This window comes from Physcomitrium patens, chromosome 10, assembly GCF_059467195.1.
Source record: "Physcomitrium patens ecotype Gransden chromosome 10, ASM5946719v1, whole genome shotgun sequence".
In the NCBI taxonomy this organism is placed as follows: Eukaryota; Viridiplantae; Streptophyta; class Bryopsida; order Funariales; family Funariaceae; genus Physcomitrium; species Physcomitrium patens.
In genome coordinates this window covers 10524482-10551591 of record NC_143419.1, presented here as the reverse complement: position 1 = coordinate 10551591, position 27110 = coordinate 10524482, and the positions used below count along the sequence as shown (strand labels likewise).

At 40.9% G+C, this 27110-nt stretch overlaps 6 protein-coding genes and 2 non-coding genes across 11 annotated transcripts; 7 read left to right on the top strand and 1 right to left on the bottom strand.

Moving 5' to 3' along the window:
* The first annotated feature begins 424 nt into the window (after positions 1-424).
* LOC112287605 (uncharacterized) lies at positions 425-2143 on the top strand. Its single transcript, XM_024530763.3, has 3 exons — positions 425-656; positions 1331-1573; positions 1754-2143. The coding sequence occupies exons 1-3, from the start codon at positions 629-631 to the stop codon at positions 2098-2100; spliced, it is 618 nt and encodes a 205-aa protein (XP_024386531.1). The 5' UTR covers positions 425-628; the 3' UTR covers positions 2101-2143.
* Positions 2144-5186: 3043 nt separating this feature from the next.
* On the top strand, positions 5187-8946 carry LOC112287602 (putative sugar phosphate/phosphate translocator At3g14410). 2 transcript variants are annotated; one of them, XM_024530756.3, is made up of 8 exons: positions 5187-5508; positions 6231-6338; positions 6584-6618; positions 7017-7129; positions 7231-7492; positions 7663-7931; positions 8115-8242; positions 8452-8946. In XM_024530756.3, exons 1-8 carry the CDS (start codon positions 5416-5418, stop codon positions 8524-8526), a joined length of 1083 nt encoding a protein of 360 aa, XP_024386524.1. In that variant the 5' UTR covers positions 5187-5415; the 3' UTR covers positions 8527-8946. The 2 variants fall into 2 exon arrangements, with proteins under 2 accessions (XP_024386524.1, XP_024386525.1); XM_024530757.3 differs by having other exon boundaries at positions 5214-5508; positions 8371-8946.
* Positions 8947-9615: 669 nt separating this feature from the next.
* LOC112287604 (elongation factor 1-delta 2) lies at positions 9616-11256 on the top strand. The gene is made up of 6 exons (XM_024530760.3): positions 9616-9774; positions 9935-10048; positions 10241-10476; positions 10587-10700; positions 10837-10998; positions 11120-11256. Coding segments are annotated over exons 1-6 (711 nt in total). The 5' UTR covers positions 9616-9691; the 3' UTR covers positions 11122-11256.
* Positions 11257-12212: 956 nt separating this feature from the next.
* Positions 12213-15253, top strand: LOC112287601 (protein DJ-1 homolog D). Of its 2 annotated transcripts, none has more exons than XM_024530755.3 (6): positions 12213-12482; positions 13111-13227; positions 13398-13674; positions 13941-14104; positions 14436-14798; positions 14992-15253. In XM_024530755.3, exons 1-6 carry the CDS (start codon positions 12426-12428, stop codon positions 15178-15180), a joined length of 1167 nt encoding a protein of 388 aa, XP_024386523.1. In that variant the 5' UTR covers positions 12213-12425; the 3' UTR covers positions 15181-15253. The 2 variants fall into 2 exon arrangements, with proteins under 2 accessions (XP_024386523.1, XP_024386522.1); XM_024530754.3 differs by having other exon boundaries at positions 12213-12553.
* Positions 15254-15517: 264 nt separating this feature from the next.
* On the bottom strand, positions 15518-18400 carry LOC112287600 (glycosyltransferase family 92 protein RCOM_0530710). The gene is made up of 2 exons (XM_024530753.3): positions 17673-18400; positions 15518-17482 (listed from the first exon to the last, which is right to left on the bottom strand). Exons 1-2 carry the CDS (start codon positions 17830-17832, stop codon positions 15741-15743), a joined length of 1902 nt encoding a protein of 633 aa, XP_024386521.1. The 5' UTR covers positions 17833-18400; the 3' UTR covers positions 15518-15740.
* A 3676-nt stretch (positions 18401-22076) lies between these two features.
* On the top strand, positions 22077-23868 carry LOC149988269 (uncharacterized). 2 transcript variants are annotated; one of them, XM_090253725.1, is made up of 2 exons: positions 22077-22816; positions 22949-23868. In XM_090253725.1, the coding sequence occupies exons 1-2, from the start codon at positions 22636-22638 to the stop codon at positions 23014-23016; spliced, it is 249 nt and encodes an 82-aa protein (XP_090109851.1). In that variant the 5' UTR covers positions 22077-22635; the 3' UTR covers positions 23017-23868. The 2 variants fall into 2 exon arrangements, with proteins under 2 accessions (XP_090109851.1, XP_090109850.1); XM_090253724.1 differs by having other exon boundaries at positions 22636-22816; positions 22933-23868.
* On the top strand, positions 23200-23302 carry LOC112288106 (U6 spliceosomal RNA). Its single transcript, XR_002971472.1, has one exon. It is a non-coding gene; the product is annotated as a U6 spliceosomal RNA (small nuclear RNA).
* Positions 23771-23873, top strand: LOC149988268 (U6 spliceosomal RNA). Its single transcript, XR_016505319.1, has one exon. It is a non-coding gene; the product is annotated as a U6 spliceosomal RNA (small nuclear RNA).
* Positions 23874-27110: the final 3237 nt, after the last annotated feature.

Sequence of the window (27110 nt, the reverse complement as noted above, 5' to 3'; positions counted from 1 at the left end):
AAACTGGGATTTTATGTATTTTTGAAACATATCAATTGATGTTTCTCATATATATATATATATATATATATATATATTTGTATATACAGGTTTATTCTAAGAGTATTGATCTATTGCTTTATCACATGAATGGTGTGATTTTAAAGAATTTGGGCAATCCAATTTGAACATAGGTAATCATGCACGCCACATAACTTCTGATTTTATCAATTATAATCCTTACACTCCATCCAAGCATTCATCCACCAGTATTCATTTATTCCCCCTTTCACACTGGGTTTTATTCGGTGAGAGGTTCTGAACGCCGTGGCAATCGCCTCTTGCAATTGCCGCTTAGCAATGAGGAGCAGTCCAGCCAAACACACACCCACACACAATAATATATATATATACATATACATGTATATTTATATTCTTAAAGAGAGTGAGAGAGAGAGTGAGTTTGTGATTGGTTTTTGTAAACCTTGCTTTGCTGTGCTGTGTCTTGGAGAGTTGGGTGTTGGCTCTGCTTGTGCTTGGGTAACCTAAAACCCTTCGAAGGGCAAAGCCCTAACTTGACTTCCTGGCTCACAGACAGCACAAGAAGAAGAAGCAGAAGGAGGAAGGAGACATCGTCCTAAGATCGGCTATGGTGGGTGCTGCTCTGCTTAGAGCAGGTAAATCGCCTTCACCTCTTTCTTGGTTGTATGCATGTCAAGTGAATTTGTGGATCGCCTTGCCTTGTTTGAGTGGGTCGCTGGATTGTTGAATTCTACAGCATGGAATCGGACTAAAAGAATGTGGTGCTGAACTTCGACAGAGATTTGTTCCTCTTGTGCTCAGTGTTAGCAATTTTGCGCCCACGTTGTCGAAACTTGTCAAGTGTGTAGGGGTTTGACGAGTTTGATAGAAGCTCTGGGTTCTGCTTGTGTTCTCTCGATCCACAGGCGAAGGTTGAGTCACACTCTATGACATGATGTGCTTTGTCATTGTTCGAGTCACAAGGTTTAGATTGTTGGGGAACATCGTGATGCTAGTTTCTTAGTTCGAAAGCGTTACGTTGAAAGGCACCGCCACTGTTCTATTCAGGAACCAGACTTTCGCGACATTTGACGATTTTAGGTTGTTCAGACGCTTTATTGCTTCCACTTCGTATTTGAGCCACTACGGCTGTTGGAGTTACTAGTGTCCTCTCATCTCATTAAATTGGGAATGTCGTATCCATTTTGCAATTCTTCTGGAGTTACTCATTTCTTTAACGATAGCCAGTCATCAGTGGTTAGTAGAAGTCGCTCAGATTTTCTAAGTTAGAATCTTATCACAAGTTAGTCTGATACTTTGCATGTCGTAGGCTGGAAGCAAGCATGCAGCAGAGCTACGATCTATCCCTCACGTCATATTCCAAATGCTCTGGGGCAACAACGATGGGCTACTCAAATATCACCCAATTACAAGGGACTGAATCGACCTGCTCATGCTGAGGAGGAGAAGCCCATCGAGAAACCTGCGCCAGTGGTCTACGAAGGTGTAATGGCTGATACACTTCGGCGTGTCAAACTTCTCTCCCTGACCACGTGCTGTTGTTCAGTCGTCGGTACATACTTCCTCTTAGTTATTGGATTAACATCATGTCATTTTTCAAGGTACCCTTGTGTGGTCTTCGTTGTGTTTCTTTCATGAGTTTCTTGCTTGTGGTGCTTCCAGGAATATTAAGGTTGATTTTTGTCTGCTGGTTGTTGCTTATGTTAACCCAATCATTCTATCGTGTATACAGGTGGGCCATTCGTGACTTTTTTCACATCCCCGGAGTTATCAGTGATAGCAAAGGGAGGATTAGCATCCCTTGTGGTCCTACTTAGTGCATCCACGACAGGTGCCCTGCACTGGTTTGCCAGCCCTTATGTGCGGAAGCTCACGTGGACTCCAGGAACGGATCAAATGCAGATAGAAGTCCTTTCCTGGATGGCCACCCCGTTGCAGCGTACTGTGAACATATCAGACGTTAGAACTCCTGAGACACAACGCCCTGCAGTCACATTTGAAGCCAATGGCAATCTATATTATGTTGATAAGGATACTTTCCCTCATGCTGAACTTCTGAAGAAGCTTCTCAGGAAGTAAGCTCCTGACTCCTCACTTTCTAAATAGCATTTCTTTTTCTCAAGCTTTTGTGAGAAGCTGGTCAAAAACGTAATGTGCTTTTGAGTATTTTGCGTGGCTAGGATGTTTATCAATGTGCAAATTTTAGGTCTATGAATGGATTCCTTCCCATGAGTATTTGTGCATTTGGACATTTATATGTTTCGTGATGCGAAGATTCTTTTTCAACCGACGTGAGCTCGGCAGTGCTCCTTGCCGTCTTACAGACATTTCAAGCAGAAATCCCTTGCTCACACAGACTTGTCAATAAGTTTGAACAGCGTTCATGTCATCAAGTGTAGTTGTCATACATGAACTTAATAAGAGCCAACACGTGCATCGTTGTGAACATGCTCAGAACCAAGTTGTAGCTGTGTGCTAATTGTAGACAGCATATATTGTTCAGGAGTCATGTTTCCAGATTTCTTTTTTTTAAATGATTAATATTTTGAGATATGCGAACACGGTCTATATATACATACATGTATATATATATTTATATATATATATATATGTGTGTGTGTGTGTGTGTATGCTTGCAGAATGACACTTTTTCTTGTAGGTTATATATTCTTGAATGCATGTCCACACTGGGTCTCACCAAAGTGAACATGCCATTTTTTTGACACTTATTATTATAAAGTTGCAGTGTGACAAGATTGAATCATGTTGAATCTTAACATCTGGGACTCCGAAAGTAGCCTTTCGGAGTCCCAGATGGCAAACCCAATTGACAAGTGGATCGGGAACATATCCTCAATCTTGTTTAGAGCCATCTCAATGTGGATTAAGATCCTTTCCTATAGATATACCTATGTCAGGAAATATTTTGCAATCCAAAATATATTCTTCACTATGAATGGCTTAGTGCGTTTAAATTTTTTGTAAGTTGTACTTCATGAGATTTTTGAAGATATCTTTTAGTTGTTTTTGTAGATTGTTATTTTAAAAGAATCTACTTTTAAAGAAATAAAATAATGCAAATTTAAAAATATACACATACTTTATGGTTGTGATTTGAATTTCAAGTTCAAATGAATTATAATATGCATACATAACTTTAACAATTTGATATATGTGTATATATATATATATATATATATATGGAAAAATATTAAGGTGACCCTAATTTTTATTAAATTGATCCACCTTGGATAAAGAATCATTCCACCATTGTTGTTATTTCTCTTGTTCCCACATTCCCAACCTCCGTCCACGTTTTCAACTCTTGTTTTTCCAACTATGATTCAATATACTTCTAAGATCCTTAGCTTATAATGGCTCTCCAACATTACAAAGAGAAAACTCATGGAACAATGCTTGTCTTACTTCTCTTACTCCAACATCATAACTCAATGTCCATTCCAACGTATTTAACTTTTGCATGCACTATGACATCCCCTCCATTGTGAATCCTTCCACATTGTCTCCTCCATCATTTCCTTCACACCTCCTCTCTTCTATACCCCTTGCTTCTTACCTTGCTCCATCCCATCACTTCCCCACATGCCATACATCTTCCTTGCCCTCGACTTGATCATTGAACATGATTGATCTGGGTTGTTCCAGATGCATATGAAACACAAAGAGCAGCAAATGCTTAGTAGTTGTTTTTGCAAAGGTTGAGTTGAATCTCTCTTTAGAGGATGTCACATAAATTACACAAAATTTTAGTGAGCAAAATTACATCAATATTGGTAGCATGAGTACTATGTACAAAGGACAATTTTTGGATGGCACTATAATGGCAATGAAGAGATTAACAATTTGGTGGAATGGAATGACTGAGAATGTGTGTAGTCCTAGCAGACAGATTCAAAATTCTATGCTATATTTGACATTGATCTTTTGTCAAAGTAATGGATTACTATTGTAGTTCCAACATAAAGGGACTAGTAATGGAATATATGCCAATAGAACACTTAGCAACTTGATGTATCCATTGAAGGATGCTGAAGTGATAAAAGAATTTAATTAGACTCATCGAATCAATACGGCTATCGATGTCACTAATGGATTGAAATATCTTCACTATGATTGTCTGACCTCCACTCTTTATGGAGATTTGAAGCCGAGTAACATCATGTTCAATACCATTATGGAAGAAAGGATAATTGATTTTGGCATTGCAAAGACTTTGAGTAATAACAAAATTGCGCATATCACTTCAATCATCGCCACTACCAGTGGTTACTTGGTTCCAAGTACATAATCTAAATCAGTGATGGCTTTTTCAGCATTGTAGATCTTGACATTGTAGAGGGATGTGGAGAGGAACAATTGAATGACTTGGGTTGAGGAAGGCAAATTGTTGCTTTATGTGCTACAACAAGCAATTGCAATACAAAAGTATCTCTTGAGGTGTTTGATCCTATGCTTTTATAACTGATCAAGACAAGGGAGAGGGGTTGAGAACATGGATGGAGGCCGAGAATGTGGTAACGAGCACAATATGGAAGTAGGGATGAAAGTGTAATGATTCTTCATCTAGGGTAGATTGTTTTAGTAAAAAGTTGGGTCGCTTTATAATTTCCCTATATATATATATATATATATATTTATTAAGAGGGATGTGTATAGTTTGTAATTTTTAAACGTGCAATCATTTTTCACATACTTAATTTTTTTTTTATTCCAGTTTGCAAACAATGTGTTAATGGGGCTTCGAAGACACATTTTATTAGCAACGTTCTGTGATCCATTAATTTAAAACACGATCTACAATTAAGCCCTCAAAATCTAAAAATAAAATAAAATAAATGCAACTCAAAAGCCAACAAGTAGTAACCACTCCAGATCGTATTTTCTATATAAATAAACAAACAACACAATGAGAAAAAAAGACTGTAGCAATCACACGACCCCATAATTCCCCCGAGTCACTATTTCCAGGAACTAGTAAGAATCTCAGTAACCAACAAAGAGCGAGTGGCCCCACTAGCACCGAAGACCCTGTTCACACTATAGTCCTGATCGAGTCGATGACTATGTTCACACGGGAGTCCAATGGGGGCTGGAGACTCTATTCACATGGGGGTCGTGCCACAGACGTGGTCATGTCGAACGCGGACATGATGCACACAGAGCACAACAGCACAATAGTCGCGGAGGAGGACTGAGAAGAGACTGCGGGGCATTGCCAAACTCGTGGATCCCACGCTGTTGTGGATCATCATCATCGGCACCTTTGATTCACTTAGCTGCGGAGATTTTGCAGTGTTGTTGGTGTTGGGAGGGATCAGTGCGAAGTGCGAGGACCACGAGGACGAGATTGCGCCTGGAGAAAACGCCGCAGCGATGGCTGCCTCAGCGAAGAAGCGACTGCTGCTCACGTATGCTTATTTGATCGTCTACATTCTACTCTCTAGTGGCCAAATCTTCTTCAACAAGGTGGGTCTAATTCTAGTTGTGTTTATTTCTTTTCTTTAGGGTTTGGTTTTTTTGGGTTAGTGGGGGAGTGGGGTTTTGCAGTCCAGCGCTGTGACTTGGTCAATTGTGCTCAACTCTGGGGTGGTTTTGTAAGTGGGGACGTTAGTCGTGCGTTGAGTTGTCGTGTGTTGTAGAAGCGGAGCTGTTATTGATCACATAGTCTGCTTCAGAAGTGTTTTTGGTAATTCGCGGCGATTTTTGTTTTGAATTTTTATGCGAGTGATTTGTATGCTTTGAGTGTGCTGGACCTTGAGAGAAATGGACTTTCTTGAATTCGTGAGCTGAATGTCGTCAGAATAACGCGATTTTAGGTCTGTTGTAATCTCCTCTGTTGTCTGTGAATTGGGGCATGCGTAGGATTGGGTCACACCTCTAATTTGACACACACATCTTGCGCTTCTGCACTGAAAGGTTAACTAGTGGTGCCAAGATGCTTCCAGTGATCACTGAGTGTACCTGAGAACTTTAAATCCGCAGGGATTTTGTTACGCATGGTCAACAAGAGATTATGAAGGGGATTGCTCTGTCTTACCATTCGGAATTAATGCGTATTTACTTTAAGTGTGGAGGGATTGCACTGATGCGCGTGAATTACTTGAATTCATCACTAATTGCCATTTGCTAGACCATAGGGAGCGAACCTTGTATGTACTTTATTTTCATAACATTTTGTGGGATTGTAGTGGGTGCTGTCGGACAGCAAATTCAATTTCCCTTACCCCGTTGGCCTTACGCTCCTGCACATGGTCTTTTCAACAGTACTATGCTTTCTGGTGGTCAGAGTATTCGAGGTATAGGCTACTACTCAACTTCTGGCATTAATACAACATACGAGGTCTCCTTAATCAGGTGGCGGGTTACGATGGTTTCTTCTGGATGCTTCTAAATGAGTACTATCTTGGCTTCGTTGATGTGATCATTAACGGTATTCATCAGCTAGATTGAATGTAGCGTTTTTTTGACTGCAGTGAGCATGTGGATGTGAGAGGGATAGGATCAGTAGCTGACGGAATTGAGTGGTGTGACATGGCACCAGTGGGTGAAGCTGAAGGAGGGCATGACGTATGACATGTGAGCCATGCTGATCCCTACAATTGTTTTCCAAGTTTTGAAGGTATCTTGCCTACTGTGCTTGTGGTTCATCTTTCAACAACAGTTGTACATAAAAGCATGGAAATACACCATACTGAACTCTAGGATATTGGAATGGCTAGCCTTGATGACTTAGCAAAGTTTCTATCGATGTAATAACTCGGTATTACATAACAAGGAGAAGCACATGGAATATACCTGATGTCAAGTTCTTGTATTCTAATCTGCATCTCTTTGGTGTGTACAAATTCAAGAAGTTGAATTAGAGTTAGGCTAGTGGAATTATCTTGACAGGTTTTACGTCTTGCTTTTGTATTGGGTTTAACAGTGGTTACTGGTACCGGGAGGGGGGGATGGGGGGTTTGCTGGATCAACAGTTACATATCTTCTGTACTTCCTATTGGAGCAACATTTGCTCTGACGTTATGGCTTGGCAACACTTCCTATTTGTATATCTCCGTGTCGTTTGCTCAGATGCTGAAGGCAATCAGTAAGTCAATCCTTCATTAGGTGCATGCTGGCACAAAACAATTCATGTAGTTTTCGTTATTGAGGATTCATGTACTTATGAAAGAACCTGATTCTGTGCAGTGCCTGTTGCTGTATTTCTTCTTGGGGCATCATTCGGGTTAGAAGAACTGAGTATGAAAATGATGGGCACCATGACGATAATAAGTGCTGGCGTATCGATCGCTTCCTACGGAGAAGTTAATTTCAACTGGATCGGTGTTGTGTATATGATGGGAGGAGTGGTTGGGGAGGCATTTCGTTTGATTTTTATCGAGCTTCTTCTGAAACGAAAAGGACTGAAGTTAGACCCCATAATTATGATGTATTACGTGAGCCCTTGCAGGTTGGTCATTATGCTTGCCTGTGCATTTCTTAGTGTAAGAGAACAAAATACTCTGTACATAGTCGATTTTTCAGTTAAATAGCCATTCAATACCACGCTTGGTTTCTCAGTCTCAGTTTTCATGTGTCTGTTGTGCTCACACTTGACACCTAATGGATATTTGATTGCAGTGCCCTTTGCCTCTTTGTGCCGTGGTTAATCTTGGAGAAGCCTAAGATGGATGCAGCAGTGCAATGGCACTTCGATCCAGTCATTATGACTCTTAACGCCTTATGCACGTTTGCTTTAAACGTGTCTGTATTTTTAGTGATTTCTCACACCAGTGCCCTCACCATACGAGTTGCCGGAGTAATCAAGGACTGGGTGGTAGTGCTCGTCTCGGTATACCTGTTTGCAGATGCAAAACTCACAGTCATCAATATCTTTGGATATGTGATTGGTAGGTGACTCTTGGTTGTTGTCGATTACCAGCTCATGTCTATGTTGTAGTATATCATCTTTGTTGTGATATCTATTCAGAGAACTTTCGAATTATATATTTGTCATATCTACATCAGTTTGTGGTACTTAGAGGAGGATTTGCGGCTGACAAAAGTTGGAATTTTTTTCTGCACATGAGCAGCGATATTTGGCGTTTATCTGTATAATGCACAGAAGCTGAATGAGGCAGCGGTTACGTCCGCCAGTAATTCCACACAGGAAAGTCAGGGCCTTTTGGGTGTCAGCAATACTACACAACACAAATACAAGGCAAGTTGCATACTATGCCCCATCGTTATTTGTGAGTACATGGTGTTGTTCCTCTGAGATTTGTAAACCTTTCATCTGCAAAAACCATTATTTTCTACTTGATTGACAAGAAATTTCTCTCATGGCAGAGCACCTGATGCTTTTTGCAAGTTTTCTGGTTCTTGACTCTGTAATATTATTCAACGTAGCTGGATGTTCAATCTTTGCAGCAAAGTGGAATCCCAGAGATGGAGCTAGAAACAATAGTTGTCAGAGACTCCAAGGAGAACATTATTCAACAATAGCTATATGCGCAAATGTACCATACAAGTGAATTTGTTCTCTCTCCTCGCAAGGCATTACAATCCTAAGATTACAAGTGCAAGGATCAGATCTGTGAAAACTGTTTCAGAAACAAGAAATTATAGAGGCAGGCGTTCAAGAGGTTGCAACTTCCAGAGTAAATGGAATCTTTTGTTATCAAGTAGTACACATCTAACCTGTGACAGGAGACCTTGCTTTTCTTCATTATTTCCTCCGTTCTTGTAGAGTCCAGGATTATGTCACAAAGTTCAGCATTAGCGTGTAATCGCAAGCGGTTGTGATGTGTGAACATGTCACGGAAACGGGATTTGTACATGACAAATGAAACTTGCAAATTATATTTTTTGTGATTTTCAACATTAAAACCTATAAGCAAGTTCGTTGAGCATTGTTCAAGGTTACTCATATTCAGCTTACCCTTGGTTTGTTCAAGAGGATTTCTCTCTATAAATTACCTTGTACAACAAAAATCCACGGTTGCGTAATTACTTTTTTGAAAGAAGTCTGGCTGTATATGCAGTAGTCAGAAGGCAGAACTTAGAAATGAATCAGGTCCATTGCAATTTGTGGAGTAATAAATAATTCGTAGTGAAGCACTCTCTATTACATCCAGTAAAGGGTTCCTCGCAAAGTTTCTCATGGTTAGCACGGAAACATGACATGAAGGTTTATTGCATTTCCTCAATGTCTAAAACAAACCGTGCACTTCTGTGCACACCCAATACTTTCAGAAAGCGCGCATCAGGAAAAATAGTGCTTTTAGAATTACTAGTAGATTTCCCAAAGATAAAACAAAGATATGCTAATTATAATACAGATATATTTGGCCAGGGCGTCGTCCCCACAACCGCAAGAGCTCCACTGAAAGCCAGAAGAATGAATTCATTTTACAATAGCGGCATTCATCCACAGCCGGCATATACTTTTCATGCAAAGAGGGCTCTGAGTTCAGGGACCTCACCAAAGTGCGGCGGTGTGAATCTGGCCTTGCGAGGGGGGAAACCCTAGCGGGCACACACCTCTCACTCAACAAGAGGAGCCGCCTCGCTCGCAGCCTTCGCATTCTACCGCCTCCCTTTCACTGTCTTCCTCTCCTCATCGCTTCCCTATCCGTTGTCGCTGTCGCTCCGGAGCCCCGCAATCAACATGGGTGCGTCGTTCGACTTCTCCGGCTCTGATGGCTTGAAGAAGCTTGATGAGTACCTCGCCACCCGCAGTTACATCTCTGGGTGAGTACTCCGTCGCCATTCTAGTTGAATCCTTTGTTGTATCTTTCTTACTCTTACTTCTCTTTTTGTGTTTTGTATGGGTGCTGTCTGGTCGCTTTGTAAGGGTTTAGGGGGTCTGAAGAAGATTCTTATTTTTTGTTTGATTTGTGTGAACGCTCAGGTACCAAGCTTCTCGGGATGACCTTGCCGTCTACGTTGCCTTGGAGAGCGTGCCCGCGGAGTATGTGAATGCCTCCAGATGGTACAAGCACATCTCAGCGTTGGTCGGACCCTCGTACGTATCTTAAACCCCTTGACGAGGTGATTTCTTGTGTAGTCTTGGATTTGAGGAATTTGGAGCAACATCTAGAGTCCGTAAATCTAGGTTATCGTTCTACGTCAATGGAGATCTGCTAATGTGATGGCTGATACCGGAATTGTACGAATTTGTATCTCTTACCTGAACTGTGTATGTGTTAATTGTTAGATTTTCCGCCCCCGGCGCTGGAATCCAAATTTCAAGCGGCGCTGCCCCTTCCGCCGTTAAGAAGGAAGCTGCCCCAGCTGAATCTGCACCTGCCGCCGAGGCTGCCACCCCCGCCGCCGAGGGAGAGGATGATGATGACCTTGACTTGTTCGGTGATGAGACCGAGGAGGAGGCCGCTGCCAACGCCGCCCGTGAGGAGGCCGCCAAGAAGGCCAAGTCCGAGAAGCCCAAAGTTGGTGAGTCAGAAAAGTCATGAAAGTATTCAGTGTCATCAAATTTTCCTGTTGGCATTTGTTTGGAGAGCTGTTGTGTGTCTCTCTAACTCGTATTGCCTGATTGCACGCAGTTGGAAAGTCGTCTATTGTCATGGACGTCAAGCCATGGGACGATGAGACTGACATGGTGAAGTTGGAGGAGTGTGTTCGATCTGTCCAAATGGAGGGTCTGCTTTGGGGTGCCTGTAAGTGATTTTTACGGTTACGGGTCACCTGGGCTGTCTGAAGATATTTCCAGTACAGTGTATCGTACGCTTTTGACTCTAAAATTGTAGTTTATGTCAATGAGCATGCACTCATGCATGATTTTGCTCGATGCAGCCAAGCTTGTGACCGTGGTTGCTGGAATCAAGAAGCTTCAAATCATGATGACCATTGTCGATGACCTCGTCAGTATCGACAACCTGATTGAGGACCATCTGACCTCCGAGCCCAACAACGAGTACATTCAGTCTTGTGACATTGTTGCCTTCAACAAGATATGTAAGTACTTCAATTTCGGGTTTTTTTTCTCTTTTCTCTATCACGTAAAAATAAACAATTTAGGCCTTTGTTGGCGCATTAAATCTGGCTGTTTCACTTAACTGTATTTTCAATTTTGCAGAGACGAGAATAACTTCGGGTGATAGTGGGAGCGTCGCTGCTATATTATATATGATGCGTGGAATATAAGAGAGCCTGTTGTACCAAGCTTTGCAGTATAATCTGCTATGGCTACATTTTTGAAACTTTTATCATCAACTGTGGTGTACGTGCTGGCGATATTTGCTTGTTGTGAGATTTATGGGTGGTCCCCGAATCGAATCTGCGTCCCCTTGATTTGTTTTAATGCCACGAACCTGCCCTTTTCAAATGCCCCATACCATTTCTAGTCAACACCACCAATGAAGTGTCGCGAATGTGTAGGGAACCCAGTCATGACAGCCCATGAGTGCCTGGGCACCCATCATAATAGTCCATGATGGAGAGAAACCGAACTGCTTCTGCGATTTTGCTCCACATTTGGACTACTTACTCTCCTGTTTACAACTGTTGTAATCACATTCCGAATGGACACGTGAATTCTTGAAATACGTACTGATATAATTCCCTGTTTGAAATAAGTAAATAAACAATGAAGTGCAGTTCCAATTCGCAACTGTCAATAGCTTCCGCCATTACACTCTAATACCTTACATCGAATTGAATCATGTCAATGATGTGATTGAGCACAATACACATACTGGTAAAGTCTGAGGATCTATATTTCATCAACTTCACCATTCACCGATAACATACTGATTTGACTATAATTAAGGTGTACATGCACTTCAATGAAGGTCGCAGTGACAGGGAACTGTTACCAAGCTCGACAAAACATGATTACCAGTCATCAAAATTCCATCTACCAGTTTCTCGGTATTCTACAGAGAGTACTCTTAGAGGGTGCAGTAATGTAATACTCACTTACCGCAGAGAAATTTGACCTCACCTGAAGTAGTGAAGACTTTCTCCCAGACGATTGAATCAGGATAGGCCGTTGTCAAATAAACAAATCTATAAATAAGAATGTTCTACACTCCGGCTTCATGGTGTCCCTCACGTGATTCCATCGTATATCCGTTGTTAGCATGTGCCAAGGAAGCTAATTTCGTCCGAACTTGGCCACTCGTTCTAGAACTATCTGAGGAAAATCATAGACCCTCCCCTTCTCGGTCGTGCACTGAACTGTCGAATTAAGCACCGGAAGCTCAGACTGGGTACGGGTTATTTGAGGAGGCGATCCTTGCAATGTGTTGGATCGGAAGCCTAACTCGAATCGGACAGAAGTGTAATCTGGTTCACGGAGAACGGGCGGATAGGGTGACATTTAGTTTCAGTGCCGTTGCGGTGACCCCAGGGTTCTAGATTCGGTAGAGCGCCTTCCAGCCATGGCTAAATGCAAGGCAGTGCTCATGATCATTGGCGACTATGTGGAGGATTACGAGGTGCGGCGCGGCCAATGGCCTACTCTGTCTCATTTTCGCTCCATGCGGTTGTGGGTTTTACCAGAATGAGCGTAAGGGGTGATACTCATGTTTCGAACAACAGTGGTTTGTGTTGTAATGCTTGACGTGATATGTTTAAGAGTTGTAACAGCGTTTAATGTGGGTTTCGGAGATTTTTGCTGTGGCTTCACGTCGTCTTACGATAATTTTCACTTGGAGATCTGCTTCATTTTTGAAGCCCGCGTTATTCATTTTTAGCGATTCTCGGAATTGGAATTATCGAGCTGCTTTCTGTAACACGCGAATCGAAATTGAGGCCTATGTCGTTATCTTCAGTTCCCGATCTTGATTATCACTGTCCTGAAACTGCTCCGCAACGAGCCCGTGCGCTGTCGAATCAATTTTTTCATGATTCGCATGCTCTGGATTTAGTTTGCTGGCTGAAGCAGGCCCGGTTTATATTTTACAATTGCGAGATTCAACGGCGACTTCGTTGCGGAGTTGTTGCAATGTTTTCGTCATGGATCGATCTTCAGAGCAATTCCTCACCTACAGAAGAGTGTCCAATTCGCTTCTTGATGTCAAACGTTTGGATGTTCTGAATGTGCCACGCGTGATGTGAATGCAGGTAATGGTCCCATTCCAAGCCCTTCTGGCGTATGGATTGAAGGTCGATGCGGTCTGTCCAGGAAAGAAGGCTGGTGAAACGTGTGCCACCGCCATCCATGATTTTCTTGGACACCAGGTATGTGGTTTGCGCTCGATCCCTATTGAATTTCGTGAACGTTAGATAGCTCTGTTGATTTTCTGCCCTGATGGCAATGGAACTTATAGTGAGAGGCTTCCAATGTCCAACTCGTCATTTCTTCAACTAGAACCTTTATCCTGAGCAGAAAATGGTGTGGTTCTGTGCAGACCTACTCTGAGAGCAAGGGCCACAATTTTGCATTGACAGCAAACTTCGAAGATGTCGATGCTGATAGCTACGATGCGTTGGTGGTGCCAGGAGGACGTGCGCCAGAGTACCTCTCTCTTGATGAAAATGTCCTAAACCTGGTGAAGAAGTTCGAAAGCGCACACAAACCAATTGCTTCTATTTGTCATGGCCAGCTTATTCTTGCAGCTGCTGGCGTTTTGAAGGACAAGCAGTGTACGGCGTATCCAGCCGTGAAGCCGGTCGTGGTTGCTGCAGGTTGAAATAAGAGACCCTTCGCCCCAATTCTGTTTGTGGTCGAGTTTACTTGATTCGTTCCAAATCGTCGAGGATTATACTGTTATATTACAGGCGCCTGATTCAGAAGCTGTTATTTACACATATGTGCTGAATGGTATCACCCTGTGCACTGGACATTGTGTTTTCCTGCTCTAAAAGTGTGTTGTATCTATTCGACGTGTACAATCAGTTCATTAACTTCCCTCATTGATACTGAAGGGCATTCGATTGGTAAATTTGCACAGGTGGTATATGGAAAGATCCAAGTCCCATCTCAGCCTGTTTCACAGATGGCAAACTTGTAACCGGTGCAGCCTGGCCAGGTCATCCTGAATTCTTAAAGCAGACATTGGCGGCTCTCAGCGCTACTGTTCAAGGTGGTGACAAGAAAGTCCTGATGTTGTGCGGGGTATGTTTATTAAACGCTTTGCAAATCCATAACCTTGATTTGAACAGAGATTGATTTTGCCTGAGAGGGCTCGAATTGATAATTCTGGCTTATTATTATTGAGGTCCTGAAATAAATCCTTGTACATAAATCGCAGTTGAGGCTCGCTAGTTGGATTTAACTGGAATATTATTGTCTTGTTTAACACATTCTTTGTCTCGAATGGCAGTTTTTGGTGTTGCAAATACTTGGCTTGTGTTCATCTTTATTGCTATTGCTGAAATACGCTGTTCAATGTCAGTGATGTGTACTCCATTGTTATCACGTCGCTTTCTACTGCCTTGTATTACAGGATTACATGGAGGACTACGAGGCGATGGTTCCCTTCCAAGCCATGCAAGCTTTGGGGTACCAGGTTGATGCGGTTTGTCCTGACAAGAAATCTGGAGATACCTGCGCCACTGCTGTTCACGACTTTGAAGGAGCTCAAACATACAGTGAGAAGCCTGGCCATAACTTTGCTCTGACTGCGACTTTCAGTGAAGTGAAAGTGCAAGACTATGATGCACTTGTGGTGCCAGGTGGTCGGGCACCTGAGTATTTGTCTTTGAACGAGAAGGTGTTGGACTTGGTTCGTGAGTTCGATGATGCGAAAAAACCCATTGCGTCCATATGCCATGGGCAGCAAATTTTGGCAGCTGCTGGCGTGCTCAAGGTACTATCAACGTTCTTAAATCTGATCACGATTATTGAACATCGCAGTGCTCACTTAAAGTATTCTGTGGTCTCTGATTCAGCAGAAATTGTAGTCCTCAACCTTATGACTCGGACTAGCTCTTATGATGAGCTTCTCTTAAGCACAAAATTATATGCCTGCTGAAGTCGAGTAAATCGCTGGAACTGTGCAGGGCAAGAAGTGCACAGCATATCCGGCCGTGAAGAGCCACGTTGTATTATCTGGTGGACAGTGGTTGGAGCCAGAGCCAATTAGCAAATGTTTTACTGATGGACACTTGGTAACTGGGGCTGCGTGGCCGGCTCACCCAGAGTTTGTGGCGCAGCTCATGGCTTTGTTAGGAACTGCCGTCACCTTCTGAAATATACTGTAGTATTTCTTTCCGATGTTTCAAATTCGTATTTATAAAATCTGTATCTAAGTGTTTCACCTAAGTATACTGGTTCGTTCATGAGGATCCTTGGGTCAATTCATGGAGATTCTCTATTATTGTCACGCTTTGCGGCTACTGAACTTCGGTAATGTGTGTACATATGTTGGCTAATTTATGCAGGAGCCTAGGGTGTGGCTACCATCGTATTGTAACAAGTTTGGGTTTTAGGGCTTGCGAACATCGGTGCTTTGATCTGTTGTCCATCATCCTTGAGATGCGTTCATTAGACTATGGAACGAACAGGGAGAAACCGACAAGGCAGTAGTCCGGTGTCAATCATTTAACATTAGCGGAATGTATGCACATTTGGGCAGGAATTGCCACTCAGGCTCTTCCGAAAAAGTCTATGCCCCACAACTATTGTTTGTGAAGGCTTCTTCTAATTTAACTAGTGTTCATGATGTTTTTTCGTGTACTACAAGTAACGCGGTGAAACTTACAGTAGCGCTGCTGGTGTTATATACAATTTTTGCTGCAATTTCTTGACTTCAAGATGGTCCCTCCCACGGAAAATGCAAGTTCCCATTGCCGTCATCAGATCCAAATACTTGCTGCATGTACTTCCGCAGACCGTAATCCTGTACTTCGCAGTAGCGTGTCTCCCAATCCGCAGGCTTCACAGCCTTTGTCCCAAGATCCGGCACCCTGTCTTTTGAGGTTAGGCTCCGGTCCTCGGTCCAATCCGCCACATATGTTGCAGCGCGGCGACGGAACTTGGCCTTGAATTCGCCCCAGACTTGGAACTTGTAGTGGTTGATTACTGCTTTCGCAGGTCTGATCAGCTTCTGATCATATCCAGGCTTTAGTGTAAAGTGATGGATCACATTCGCCAAGGAGTGATCGATTGCACTCAACAGTACAATAGACTTGTGCCGCTGTGTCTGCTTCATGCGGCACGTGTATCCTTGAGTCACGCCTTTTGGAGGCGAGACTGTTAAATTCGAAGGTCCAAAATTATGGCACAATGTGGAGATTTGTCCTACTGAGCCATTAATCTCTGAGTGGTGACCCGAGACAATGCCTTCAACGAACCTGGCAAGAATGGATGAGTTTAGGGCTTGAGTTTCGTCCATGCCAGTCGTCGGTGGCTGCTCTTCAGCAGGTTCAGCAGCAGATTCCGAAGTTTGGTTCACTGTCGACGACAAAAGTTTCTTTGGAAAAAAGTACTCATCGATGTCCGTGAATAGCATCCACGTGCAGTCGGGCTGCGCTAGCAAACTGCAGTGGGAAAATCCAGCCTCCTGCGTCTTCACCCATGGCCATGACTTCGTGGTGACATTGAAGCTTCTCAAGCTTGCCACCACCTCGTCCAAGTTGTCGTCACTGTTATTATCGTAAATAATGAATTTCTCCACGCCGAGATGGCTGTTATAGTACACCCACTCTTTCAAAAACTTTGCTCCGTTGTAGACCATCGTGCAGGAACAAATATTATGTCGCTTCCGGTCAGGTGTCTGCGAGTCTGTCAATGGCGTCAGAAGCTTCCTGTTTATTGAGCCGACTAGTGTTTTTGGACTATCTGCTGGCATCGAGTTCCGTTTAGGGTTGTAATATGCAACTGAAGGAAGAATCGTTCCTTTAAACTTGATACCCATTTTCTTCCCTGCCAAGTCGTGCATCAAATGCTCCGGAGGGTGTTCGCATCGGAAAACCTCTTGGGCTTGGGCAGTGACAGGTTTTCGGAAGCCGTCTCCATAAACGCACTGAAACTGCTGCAGTCGCTCTTTCTCAGAGATACCGTTTGAATGAGCTCCCCACGTATGATTGATCCCGTGCACAAATACCACAACGTCCTCCTCCGTTGGAAAGACTTCATATACCACCATGCCTGAATGCCACTGCAATGGCTGCTGGTGGTCAAGAGAGGCCTCTCCTTTAGGACGGATTTCAATTTCAGAATCGATTTCGATAAGAACCGTGCTCATATCCCAGGGAATATTCTCCGGAGGTGCACCACATACCACTGCAGCTCGATCGGTGTAGAGATGCACGGCCGTGGCCCGGCGGTAGGCAGCGTGCGTAAGATTGCCGTATCGACACTCAAGCCTGTCTTTGGTGGGAAATTCCTCACTTGGAGGTGCGTGTACTATTACCAAAACGTCGGAGTCGAAGATGATGATATCTTCGATTTGCATGTCAAAGCTCGTGGTGTGATTAATCGTCCCCCGCTGCCAGTATGTAGGGATTATGCTCGAGGGAAAGCTGAGCACATAATGGCCAGATTGAGAAACTGCGTCAAGTAGAAAATTACCTAGATTAGTTTCACTCTCGTCTTCAATCACTGCCATATCCAAATTTCGATGCATGCTTAACTTCAATGCTTGGCCCGACGCTGTCAAAATTACACAAAGAATGCTTATACGTCGGTTGCACTCAACTACTACAGTTGCATTCTAGAGGAAAGGGAGGGAAAAGCTCACGTTGGTCAGGTAACCCCACAAGGGCAACAGCTGCTGCAATTGCGAAAAGCAGAAAGCCATAGCACACCTTCCGCAACCAGACACGCCGTCTGAAATTATCCACATGGCGCTTGATAAACGACTTGCTTTCTAATTCTGCTGGTTGCAAATTGTGCGCCATCCTATCGATTTCCTGAGTTAACCGCAACTCAAAAAATTTCCACTATCTTGTTGCAAACTTCAAAGTACCCTCGAGTTCATTCGAAATACCAGTTAAATCCTTATCCTCAGCTGTGTGGTATCCACGTCAGGTATGCGTGGTAAAACAATGTAAAGGGAGTCCCTGCGACAAGTGCACAGGTTGTCCTTGAACAGCGAAAGACTCTAGTAACAAAAATTGGAACCAAACAATTAAAAAACACTCACTACATTATAGAGTGGAGCATCGTTCACAGCGTTCTAAGCTTCACGTAAAACCTTGTAACCCCTTGCCGCAAGACACAACGAGCCTCAAAATGGAAAATCCGACTGCACCGCAAGCACCTCGCTGGGACCATCACAAATGCGGTACTATCACAGAACTTGTCAAAAACGATCGCAAAAACATCTCAAAAGCCTAATGAGTCACTGACAAAAATCGACCACCACAACTGACCAAATAGCATCTACCTTCCACAACTTCGTCTCGCATCTCTCTCCCTCTCTCTCTCTCTCTCTCTTAGTACAAGTATTCAGAACCTCGATGTAGCGCTACCCACTGCGACTCTGTGACCCAAGCCACGACAGCTTTCAAGAAAACAACTACCACAGTACAGCACACGCTTCAGTGGAATAACGCTGGAACCCCACAAACGATTCAGCCACCTGATAACGCGGTAACTACCAGTCAGAACACGCGAGCCGTCGTAGGGAACACACTAACTAACGAGTCCCCGTCCCTGAAAGCAATCCAAAAGGGGATTTTCTGCGGAGACTGCAACAAGCAATTGGAGATCTGTAGACTTGGACAGAGTCAGCTCAGGAAATTGGACAATTGCTCCAGTCATCCCTGGACTCACAGATTGATCAACAATGCTACAGAAATGCGACCTGGCGGTACTGCATCACCGTCATCATCGAGGTCGCTGGCGAAGGCGAGCGGCGACGCAAGAAAGAGTGGTCAAATCCGCGCTACAGAAGAATCAGTCCTCCCTTTCGTTCGTTCGTTCGTTCGTTCGTTCGTTCCTTCCTGCTTTGCACTGCATGGCACAGCTCTGTCCTCCTGGCAGTGCCACGTGGAATCCCCCCCCCCGAAAGGCGGCGCCACGCTGGCGTCGAAGTCAATAGTCCGTAGTCTTGATCCAAGTCGGATGTGCCCTTCGTTGGATGAATGAACTTTAAAACAAACTCAGGGATTAATGTGTAGATGAATGTTTCGTGAATGATGCGTCCAGGATGAAGAAAAAGAAAAATGAATGGATGGGTGGATGGGCGGGTGGAAGGATGATTTACAGATGGATGGGCCATGGATAAATGATTTATCTTTCTGGTTTTGAATGGGAATGTTTGAAAGGCTGAATGGCAAGGTGGTGCTTATACATCTTTTTCACAATTATTTCTGCATTTTCTATTTACTCGGATTTGGTTGGATACAATGAGAGAGAGTATTTGTTACTTTTTATTTTTCATTATAATCTTTTCGTTCAATCATAAATAAGAAAAATTTGATCCAAAATTTATTTTATCCTACTTCCATTATTAAAAAGAAGTTTTGATTTTTTTCATTAACTAAAATATACTATTTGATGATATAATTAAATAACCTCCTAGCCCACCTTCTACTAGATAGACAATAATAGTATGTATAGAAAATGTACAAAAGAATGAGTCTATGAAAAGCATTTCAATACTAAGAATAATAGATCAAATTGGTATTGGTGAACAAGGTCTTGATTCTTTTCTTTAAATCACCCTTCTTATTTGCAAATCCAAAAGATCTAGGAAAACAAACATCAAATTAGATAATTATTTTATTTATGTCTCAATTAAAGATTATGACTTGTGTCAATTAAATTTAAAAAGTTTTAATACTCATTCTACAAAGTTTGAAGAGACCAACTCACAAGGTGAAAATATCAACTTCACACAAGCTTTTAATGATCTAGGGAGGAAAAAAACAATGAAAGAAGAAATAGACTTTATTGTAAAAATAATAACACTTGAACATTGGAAGAATTACCTTAAGGGCAACGTCCTATATCATTGAAGTGAATATCTAAGTCGAAACCTGGAATCAACAACCAACCTAGTAAGAAGAAGGCAAAGTTAATTGCAAGAGGATTTGAACAAAGAAGAAGTATAGATTTCACTAAGGTTTTTTTTTTCCTATTATTAAGTGGTCTAGAATTAGAATTGCTATAAGCCTAATAACTACTAATAATTGGACTATACATCACATGGATGTGAAAACAACATTTCTAAATGGTGTTCTTAAAGACGAAGTTTTCATGACTCAATTAGATAGATTCATCTTATCTAAAAAAACATGACTAGTATGCAAACTCAAAAAATCTATCTACAGACAAAAACAATCATTTAGGAAATCTTGTCATGAAAGGACAAATAGTGTATTAAGAGTCATACATATGATAAGAAGAAATTTTGATGCAAACATGTATAATATGCATAAGGGTGGTGATATTGTTTTATTTATGTTATATATTGACGATCCATTTGTTACTGGTAGTAACATCAAGCTTATTATGTGGTAAAAAGATTATCTTCAAAGTATGTTTGATATGATTGATCTTGAAATTAGTTAACAATATTTATGAGTTGATTTTGATAGAACATCAAAAGGAATTTTCATTCAGTAAATAAATTATGCAAAGAGCATCTTAAAGAAATTAAAAATATTGGAGTATAAATTTGTATGTTTACTTCTACCAAAAGGATTAGTTTTTATCAACAATACACAAACTCCCTTGTGTGATGCAACACTCTTTTTCCAATTAGTTAGAAAATTCATATTTTTAACTATTATAAGATCAAACATTGCTTATGCATTGAATAAAGGGAGCAACTTCATGTCCAAACCAAAAGACATCCACTTAGAAGCAACAAAACATATTCTATATGATATTAAGTATATTATGGATTATGGAATTTGTTATCATAAAGAAGGATCTTACACCATAATAAAGTATATATAGGCAAATTGGAGCTCATGTTTAAAAATACAAAGGTTAGAAGAAGCATATGTTTCTACAATGGAAGGAGGATATATTAGCTAGCCAAGTAAGCGCCAACTAATAGTATCAAGATATTTGATAGAATATAAATATTGAGCTCTTAGCAACAATGTACAAGATGTTGTCTAGCAACATCAACTTCTCACTAAAATTGAATGTTGTAACAAAAGTGTTATGCCAATTTATAACAAAAAATAGATAAATCATTTCTAAATTTGATGACTAAACTACAAACAACATTAAAATGTATTGTGATAATCAAGGAGAGATTACACTAATACAAAATCTAGTATTTCATGTTTGAATAAAACAAATTAAAATTCATTATTATTTTATTTGTGAATAGGTGCTTGAAGGTGAAATTAAACTATATTATGTCAACACTAATGATCAACTTGCAGATTTGCTTAATAAATCATTAGGATAAAATAAATTCAATCTCTATCAACAAGCTCGTGACATACAAAGATTATGTTCATTAAATGTTTGCAAATAAATAAATTTGCCTTGAACTGTGCTACTTTTGTAGAATTAGGATTTGTTGGTGGCACAGCCATCCATCCATTAGTTAGGACTTCATCCTTGTCAAATGGACAACCATATCAAATTTCCATATCATCCAATTTGCACCTATTTCAGGTGCATGTACCCTTCATTTCACATTTATTAGAACGTGTACAGTGCCTGAGTGTGCACAGATTGAATGTTAACACAATCTCGTAAGGCCAAGATATTTAACTAACTTAGTGCATATGCAAGGCTCGACCATGCTATTGACATCCAGAGGTTGTCTGACCGTATGCTTATGAAGCCATTTGCAAGCTTTTTATTGCAGTAACAGAAGCATTGCAGTACTATCCAAATGCAAATTCGCTCTGCTACCAGCCCCTTCGAGCGGCAGGTTTAACCCTGACGATTTCAGTATATGTGGTAAAGGGAACCTATAAATCACAGCTCCGGAGGTCATGGTCCATGCAAGGCAGTGTTGGGATCATAATCGGGGCCAAAAAGTCTAACGACCCTGATTGCATGGTTAGGCAGGGGCTTCGCAAGTGAAGGAAGCCAAGCGTTGATTCCACAAAATGAAATGGAAGCTCCTGCCCACTTCAGGTGAAGCAAATGTAAACGTGTCGGTGACAGAAGCCCGTACCAATGAGCTCCAACGGCGTGTTCACTGCAATACCAATGAGCTCCAACTTTACTGCATTACCAAAGACGCCGTCAACGCACAGGACGCCTCAACCAGTGAAGTACTTCCGGCGGTTGTGCAAGCCAGGCAGGTCCATGAACAGAGCCCCGGGTGAGGGCTGAGGAGCGTTGCAAGCCCGAGGGTGGGAGCTTCCGACAGGATGTGGAGGTTGCAGTCGCTGCTCACAGCCAAGTGATGGTTGAACTGGACTTCACAGCACTCCACTTCAGTGCAGGGACTCGGGGCCATCACATTTGCCAATTTCATGATGTGGGGATCATCACATCCGCGCACACATGGCTCGGGTGCTGGACTCTTCATCTCGGTTTCCTGCACTGACCAGGTCTGTGGAGCGGGACGAATGGCAGCACTGAGGTGAGGTGAGGTGAGGTGAGTTGAGTTGAGTTGAGGCGAGGCGAGGCGAGGTGAGCCAGGCATTTGTTTGGAGTTGTGTCACTGCTTGACATGTTGCGTGCTTGACCCTTGCCGCTCTTTGTGTGCAACGTGATGTGCATGTCCAGAATGGTTGTGGTGACGGAGTCTAGATTCGTGTGCTGTGGACACCATGGCGTTGTTGTCTTTTGCTGGAGCATTTCCTGCGCGAAGCGACGGCCAGCGCGAGTGCATTGTGAAGCGTGAGGTGAAGACGAGAACATGTGAGCCGAGTGTGTGGCGGCGCTGTAACCACACGTTGAATGTGCAGCTGCGAGACTCTGAGGTGGAGGTTGTGAGCATGTGTGTCAAAGGTGGGGTTGCAATGGCAGTGATGAGCTGTTCGTAGTGACTTGCTTGTCCATGCCTAGGGTGATATTTTTCACGAAAGCGAGTGTGGTGTGGTATGTTTTTGTCCTGTGTGAAGCAGTCAAGCGTGTGTGCAGACATGATGTCATGTTGGGCGGAAGGAGGAGGAATTTGTGTCGTTCCACGATTTGGGCGTGGTGGCTAGCAGGAATGTTGGAGAGGCAGGGCAACGCAGGTATCCAGTCGGTGCAGCGGATGAACCCGTTTCACGGATGGAAGCGTTGATGTGAGTGGTGGCGTGAGGGACGGAAAAGAGGCAGTTGACCCACAGGGATTGGAGGTGGATGTTTGGGCGAGTATGTTGTGTTGCGCCGCCGAGAGCTCTTTCGTCTCTTCGGAGACATCTGATAAAATTGGAACGATACAGAGAAGATTAGCATGGCCCCTGCGCAAGGATGACACGCACAAATCGAGAAATGGTCCAGATTTTTTCGTCCCTCTTTCCGGGTCACTCAATCTTCCTTTCGCAGTCTGCAAAGTCGATCTTCTTTTCGTCACGGCTGTTCACAAACATTGTGGTCGATCAGGTCCCCTACTCCATGTGTACCGTGCTCGCAAACAAACAGGCGAGGGTGCTATTTCCACGAAAGCAAACGTGGTATGGAATGTTAAGGTAATGTGTCGTGGAAAGAAGGCAAGCATGGGTGAAGATGTGATCTGGTGTGGTGGAGAAGAAGGGTAAACCGTGTCCTTCCACGATGTGATTGTGGTGGGGAATAACGATGTTGAAGATGCAGCACACGCATCCAATTGAGTTGGTGCAGGCAGCGCATGGAGGCGTTTGAGCAATGGATGCGTTGCTGAGAGTGAGTGAAGAGGTTGTGCGAAGTATTGACCCACATGGATTGAAGGTGGATGCTTGGAGGGTAATATGGGATGGTGGAAGAGCAGTGGTACATGTTTCTTCGGAGACATCTGATAAAATTGGAACGATACAGAGAAGATTAGCATGGCCCCTGCGCAAGGATGACACGCACAAATCGAGAAATGGTCCAAATTTGTTTCTTTTCGCTGACCTTTCGCTGTTTCTTGCTTTCATCGCTTGCCACGTCAGCCGCCTGGGTTTTCTTCTGATAACGGCTGCTGTTCACAAACGTTGTTCTCTACTCCATCACTTTTGTGAGGGTAGTTCAATGTTTGTCGAACACCAACAGATCTAACACCGACCTCTTCCAACTGTACATCAATCACACGATTGTACAATGCTGTGCAACCCATGCGTTAGTTTCTCCTCGTCAACACATGCTTATCAACATTGCTTTGCATTTTCTACACTGTTGCACATTTGTGCACATCTTTGCCCATATTGTTTTGTTTTGTTTTTTTGTTTGTTTGTTTGTTTTGTTTTTATGTTTGTTGTGTGGAAATGTTTGAGTCAATGCATCCACAAGCTATTTATGTCACATTTGATGACTTTATGTGGTAGAAGTTCATACAAGCACAAAGAGAAGGGACCAAGAGTCATGAGATAAAAGATTTAAAGGAAAAAAAATATAGTAGACAAAGAATTAGAGTAGAAATAGAAGTTGCTTTTGGATTGTTTCACCACTTGTATTGACAAGACTTAAATATTTGTTGTTATTGTTTTTTTTATATTATTATTATTATTATTATTTATTTATTTATATTATAAAAAGTAGGTTCTTTGGAAGTTTATAAAAGAACATTTAAGAGTAATAAAACATACTAAAGTTTGAAGAATTCTTTTTGGACTTTTGAAAATTTGTATAAAAACCTTGAAGTTTATGTGATCCTTTACCTATTTTGTTAGAAAATCATAAAAAATTTAATTTAATATTAATTTATAATTATGTCCAAAAGACTTGATTATATTTTTTTATAAAATAATTTGAAAATGTTGAACATCTTCAAAGAATTCAAAACACTTGTAGAAAACTCGAGCAGAAATTAGATTGATTAATAGAAAATTGTAGAGGTGAATATATATCTAAAAAATTTCAAAGCTATTGCAAATAAGATGAGATTAGAAGAGAATTTACTTCACCCTATTGTCTTTAATAAAATAGCCTAGCAAAAAAGAAAAATAGGTGCATTTTAGGAAGAGTAAAAAGCATTAATATTGAAACAAAAGTACCTAACTATATGTAGGAGGAAGCTCTAAAAATTGTGAATCATATACAAAATAGATCTTTGACAAAAGCTTTAGGATATTTAGTCCAAATAAAACATTTATTGGACATAAGCATGACCTATCTTAGTTACAATTTTTTGATTGTGTGACTTATTACCATACACCTTCAATTTACAAAAATAAGTTAGATTTAAAAAGAAATTGTGCTTTATTCATAGGCTACTACAATAACAAATGAAGCATATCATTATTATGACTCTTTTAAATAAAAGATAATTATTTTTAGAGATATTATCTTGGACAAAGAAAAATTTGATCCAAAATTTATTTTATCCTACTTCCATTATTAAAAAGAAGTTTTGATTTTTTTCATTAACTAAAATATACTATTTGATGATATAATTAAATAACCTCCTAGCCCACCTTCTACTAGATAGACAATAATAGTATGTATAGAAAATGTACAAAAGAATGAGTCTATGAAAAGCATTTCAATACTAAGAATAATAGATCAAATTGGTATTGGTGAACAAGGTCTTGATTCTTTTCTTTAAATCACCCTTCTTATTTGCAAATCCAAAAGATCTAGGAAAACAAACATCAAATTAGATAATTATTTTATTTATGTCTCAATTAAAGATTATGACTTGTGTCAATTAAATTTAAAAAGTTTTAATACTCATTCTACAAAGTTTGAAGAGACCAACTCACAAGGTGAAAATATCAACTTCACACAAGCTTTTAATGATCTAGGGAGGAAAAAAACAATGAAAGAAGAAATAGACTTTATTGTAAAAATAATAACACTTGAACATTGGAAGAATTACCTTAAGGGCAACGTCCTATATCATTGAAGTGAATATCTAAGTCGAAACCTGGAATCAACAACCAACCTAGTAAGAAGAAGGCAAAGTTAATTGCAAGAGGATTTGAACAAAGAAGAAGTATAGATTTCACTAAGGTTTTTTTTTTCCTATTATTAAGTGGTCTAGAATTAGAATTGCTATAAGCCTAATAACTACTAATAATTGGACTATACATCACATGGATGTGAAAACAACATTTCTAAATGGTGTTCTTAAAGACGAAGTTTTCATGACTCAATTAGATAGATTCATCTTATCTAAAAAAACATGACTAGTATGCAAACTCAAAAAATCTATCTACAGACAAAAACAATCATTTAGGAAATCTTGTCATGAAAGGACAAATAGTGTATTAAGAGTCATACATATGATAAGAAGAAATTTTGATGCAAACATGTATAATATGCATAAGGGTGGTGATATTGTTTTATTTATGTTATATATTGACGATCCATTTGTTACTGGTAGTAACATCAAGCTTATTATGTGGTAAAAAGATTATCTTCAAAGTATGTTTGATATGATTGATCTTGAAATTAGTTAACAATATTTATGAGTTGATTTTGATAGAACATCAAAAGGAATTTTCATTCAGTAAATAAATTATGCAAAGAGCATCTTAAAGAAATTAAAAATATTGGAGTATAAATTTGTATGTTTACTTCTACCAAAAGGATTAGTTTTTATCAACAATACACAAACTCCCTTGTGTGATGCAACACTCTTTTTCCAATTAGTTAGAAAATTCATATTTTTAACTATTATAAGATCAAACATTGCTTATGCATTGAATAAAGGGAGCAACTTCATGTCCAAACCAAAAGACATCCACTTAGAAGCAACAAAACATATTCTATATGATATTAAGTATATTATGGATTATGGAATTTGTTATCATAAAGAAGGATCTTACACCATAATAAAGTATATATAGGCAAATTGGAGCTCATGTTTAAAAATACAAAGGTTAGAAGAAGCATATGTTTCTACAATGGAAGGAGGATATATTAGCTAGCCAAGTAAGCGCCAACTAATAGTATCAAGATATTTGATAGAATATAAATATTGAGCTCTTAGCAACAATGTACAAGATGTTGTCTAGCAACATCAACTTCTCACTAAAATTGAATGTTGTAACAAAAGTGTTATGCCAATTTATAACAAAAAATAGATAAATCATTTCTAAATTTGATGACTAAACTACAAACAACATTAAAATGTATTGTGATAATCAAGGAGAGATTACACTAATACAAAATCTAGTATTTCATGTTTGAATAA

What these genes read in the sequence shown, in the direction of transcription:
- LOC112287600 (XM_024530753.3), bottom strand. Translation starts at nt 17,832, where the DNA reads ATGGCGCACAATTTGCAACCAGCAGAATTAGAAAGCAAGTCGTTTATC. An exon ending in TGTGGGGTTACCTGACCAAC is followed by an intron (nt 17,483 to 17,672) that starts GTGAGCTTTTCC and finishes TACTTGACGCAG; the next exon opens with TTTCTCAATCTGGCCATTAT.
- LOC112287604 (XM_024530760.3), top strand. Translation starts at nt 9,692, where the DNA reads ATGGGTGCGTCGTTCGACTTCTCCGGCTCTGATGGCTTGAAGAAGCTT. An exon ending in GTCCGAGAAGCCCAAAGTTG is followed by an intron (nt 10,477 to 10,586) that starts GTGAGTCAGAAA and finishes GATTGCACGCAG; the next exon opens with TTGGAAAGTCGTCTATTGTC. An exon ending in GGGTCTGCTTTGGGGTGCCT is followed by an intron (nt 10,701 to 10,836) that starts GTAAGTGATTTT and finishes TGCTCGATGCAG; the next exon opens with CCAAGCTTGTGACCGTGGTT.
- LOC112287602 (XM_024530756.3), top strand. Translation starts at nt 5,416, where the DNA reads ATGGCTGCCTCAGCGAAGAAGCGACTGCTGCTCACGTATGCTTATTTG. An exon ending in TGGTGGTCAGAGTATTCGAG is followed by an intron (nt 6,339 to 6,583) that starts GTATAGGCTACT and finishes ACATGGCACCAG; the next exon opens with TGGGTGAAGCTGAAGGAGGG. An exon ending in CTACACAACACAAATACAAG is followed by an intron (nt 8,243 to 8,451) that starts GCAAGTTGCATA and finishes CAATCTTTGCAG; the next exon opens with CAAAGTGGAATCCCAGAGAT.
- LOC149988269 (XM_090253724.1), top strand. Translation starts at nt 22,636, where the DNA reads ATGGCGTTGTTGTCTTTTGCTGGAGCATTTCCTGCGCGAAGCGACGGC. An exon ending in TGTGAGCATGTGTGTCAAAG is followed by an intron (nt 22,817 to 22,932) that starts GTGGGGTTGCAA and finishes TGTGTGAAGCAG; the next exon opens with TCAAGCGTGTGTGCAGACAT.
- LOC112287605 (XM_024530763.3), top strand. Translation starts at nt 629, where the DNA reads ATGGTGGGTGCTGCTCTGCTTAGAGCAG. An exon ending in TGCTGCTCTGCTTAGAGCAG is followed by an intron (nt 657 to 1,330) that starts GTAAATCGCCTT and finishes TGCATGTCGTAG; the next exon opens with GCTGGAAGCAAGCATGCAGC. An exon ending in GTGCTGTTGTTCAGTCGTCG is followed by an intron (nt 1,574 to 1,753) that starts GTACATACTTCC and finishes TCGTGTATACAG; the next exon opens with GTGGGCCATTCGTGACTTTT.
- LOC112287601 (XM_024530754.3), top strand. Translation starts at nt 12,434, where the DNA reads ATGCAAGGCAGTGCTCATGATCATTGGCGACTATGTGGAGGATTACGA. An exon ending in TGGGTTTTACCAGAATGAGC is followed by an intron (nt 12,554 to 13,110) that starts GTAAGGGGTGAT and finishes ATGTGAATGCAG; the next exon opens with GTAATGGTCCCATTCCAAGC. An exon ending in GCCGGTCGTGGTTGCTGCAG is followed by an intron (nt 13,675 to 13,940) that starts GTTGAAATAAGA and finishes AAATTTGCACAG; the next exon opens with GTGGTATATGGAAAGATCCA.